Below are 2,424 nucleotides of genomic sequence, written 5' to 3' on the forward strand. Positions count from 1 at the left end.
CTGTTTGACGTCGGATGACTTCCTGTTTGACGTCGGATGACTTCCTGACACAACCCTCACCGTTTACCGAGCTTGGGACCGGCACAAGAGATACACTGGCTGGTGCTCCCTCGTGGCTGGTTTCCCAAAAGACCTCATGCAAATCCTGAATACCCCCCCCCACACACACCCCACCCCCACACACACGTTTGTCTAAAACTTTATTCGATGCTCCGAGTTAAAGAAAACAGAGAGCTCTTTACCTCCAAAAGCGGTGCCTCTCCACACTCGCCCCGTCACCAACTGGAAGGGTCTGGTGGAGATCTCCTGCCCCGCACCAGCAACACCAATGATGACACTTTCCCCCCAGCCTTTATGGCAGGCCTCCAGTGCAGCTCTCTGAAATAAGAAGCTGTAATGTTACTTATCCTCTGGATGATTCTTTTTGTTGAAACGTTTCGTCTTTCATCCAAACGGCTTCATCAGTCCGAGGAGCCAGAACAAACTCAAGTCTTATAAACAGCACCTTCACATAGTGGGTCAACCAGTTTGACGGTGCTCAGATGGTTTCTGGAGTCCGCCCTCTCCCCAGCAGACTCGTCTGAGGCAGCCATGGCCAAAGTGGTTCAGAACATCAAAGTTCATGCTCAGTAATCCAAGTAGATGAATCCAACAAAGTTAAGTCAGGTCCTCTGGATGGTTTGTTTTTGTTGGAACGTTTCATCTTTCATCCAAAGGACTTCACCCACTATAAGGTGCCATTTCTAAGACTGAGTTTGTTGTGGCTCCTTTGACTGATGAAGTCCTTTGGATGAAAGACGAAAAGTCTCAACAAAAAGAAACCGTCCAGAGGACCTGACTTAACTTTGTTGGATTCATCTACCTGGATAATTGAGCATGAACTTTGACATGTCATGTTACTGGTTTATGCACAGACAGCGTTTTAACCTTTCAAGAATATAAAAAACGTTTTTTAAAAGAGGCACCAACAATTGTTCACCTGTGTACCTGCATACTGTGATGTTTGACTAACACCTCACAACAAAATGGACGTTCTCACCATGATTTGCACGTTTCCAATGCACTCAAAGGAGTAGTCCACGCCCCCATCAGTCATCTCCACCAGAACCTCCTGGATGGGCTTGTTGTGGTCCTTTGGGTTCACAAATTCAGTAGCTCCAAACTCCTCGGCCTTCTCAAACTTGTCAGGGTTGATGTCCACACCAATGATCCTGGTTGCTCCAGCAGCCTTGCAGCCCATCACGACTGCCAGGCCAACGGCTCCGAGTCCGAACACAGCACACGTAGAACCAGGCTCCACCTGGAGGAGACGAAGGACGACACCGAGGATCAGGATCGCTGGAAGAAAGTTCTACGAAGCTCAGCCTTTCATGGGCTGACGTTAAGACCAACGTTAAACAAAGAAACAAAGTCTGCTGGTTCCAGTGCCTTTGTTTTAGAACAGAATCAAAGCAGGAACATCGGTGTCTCACAGCCTTTAACGCTCACCTTGGCCGTGTTGAGCGCAGCACCGTAACCTGTAGACACACCACAGCCAAGCAGGCACACCTTCTCCAGCGGAGCTTCGTCATTAACCTTTGCCAGCGAGATGTCAGCCACCACCGTGTACTCTGAGAACGTGCTGGTCCCCATGAAGTGAAACACTTGCTTCCCCTTGCAAGTGAAGCGTGAAGTCTTGTCAGGGAGCAGGCCCTGACCCTGAGTTACTCTGCTCGACGGACACAGAAAAGATCAACTGGTTGTTCTGGGAACAGCTGGCTGAGGTTTTCATGTTCAACTCATTTACCTAATCTTCTGGCAGAGGTTGGTCTTGGGGTTTTTGCAGAATTTGCATTCACCACACTGAGGCACATACAAAGGGATGACAGCATCACCTGAACAAAACATATCAAAGTTAACGTGCATCAATAAAAACGTGCACATTGGTTAGCATCTGTTAGCAGCTGCTGCTCACCTGGCTTGAACTTAGTGACACCTTCACCCACGCTCTCGACTGTCCCAGCCCCTTCGTGTCCCAGGATGACGGGGAAAAGTCCCTCAGGGTCGCTGCCGCTGAGGGTGTAGGCGTCGGTGTGACACACAGCTGTTGCAACGATCTGAGAGGAGCAGTACCGAACGTTACACACAGTTACACACAAACTGAACGTTACGCCCAGTTACACACAAACCGAACGTTACACCCAGTTACACACAAACTGAACGTTACACCCAGTTACACACAAACCGAACGTTACACCCAGTTACACACAAACTGAACGTTACGCCCAGTTACACACAAACTGAACGTTACACCCAGTTACACACAAACTGAACGTTACACCCAGTTACACACAAACTGAACGTTACACCCAGTTACACACAAACTGAACGTTACACCCAGTTACACACAAACTTAACGTTACACCCAGTTACACACAAACCGAA

The 2,424-nt window shown here is 48.6% G+C and overlaps 1 protein-coding gene across 1 annotated transcript in view; it reads right to left on the reverse strand.

Annotated features, from left to right (window-relative positions):
- The window catches only part of LOC119408343 (alcohol dehydrogenase class-3), a gene marked incomplete at its 5' end in the record, with an annotated part of 3,753 nt that overhangs the window by 809 nt on the left and 520 nt on the right, over window positions 1-2,424 (reverse strand). The window contains 5 exon segments of the mRNA XM_037675139.1: window positions 243-378; window positions 1,040-1,300; window positions 1,489-1,708; window positions 1,787-1,874; window positions 1,955-2,096. Coding sequence (XP_037531067.1) covers window positions 243-378; window positions 1,040-1,300; window positions 1,489-1,708; window positions 1,787-1,874; window positions 1,955-2,096 — 847 coding nt within the window.

This window comes from Nematolebias whitei, chromosome 4 (genome assembly GCF_014905685.2).
Source record: "Nematolebias whitei isolate Nwh7 chromosome 4, NemWhi1, whole genome shotgun sequence".
Classification (NCBI taxonomy): domain Eukaryota; kingdom Metazoa; phylum Chordata; class Actinopteri; order Cyprinodontiformes; family Rivulidae; genus Nematolebias; species Nematolebias whitei.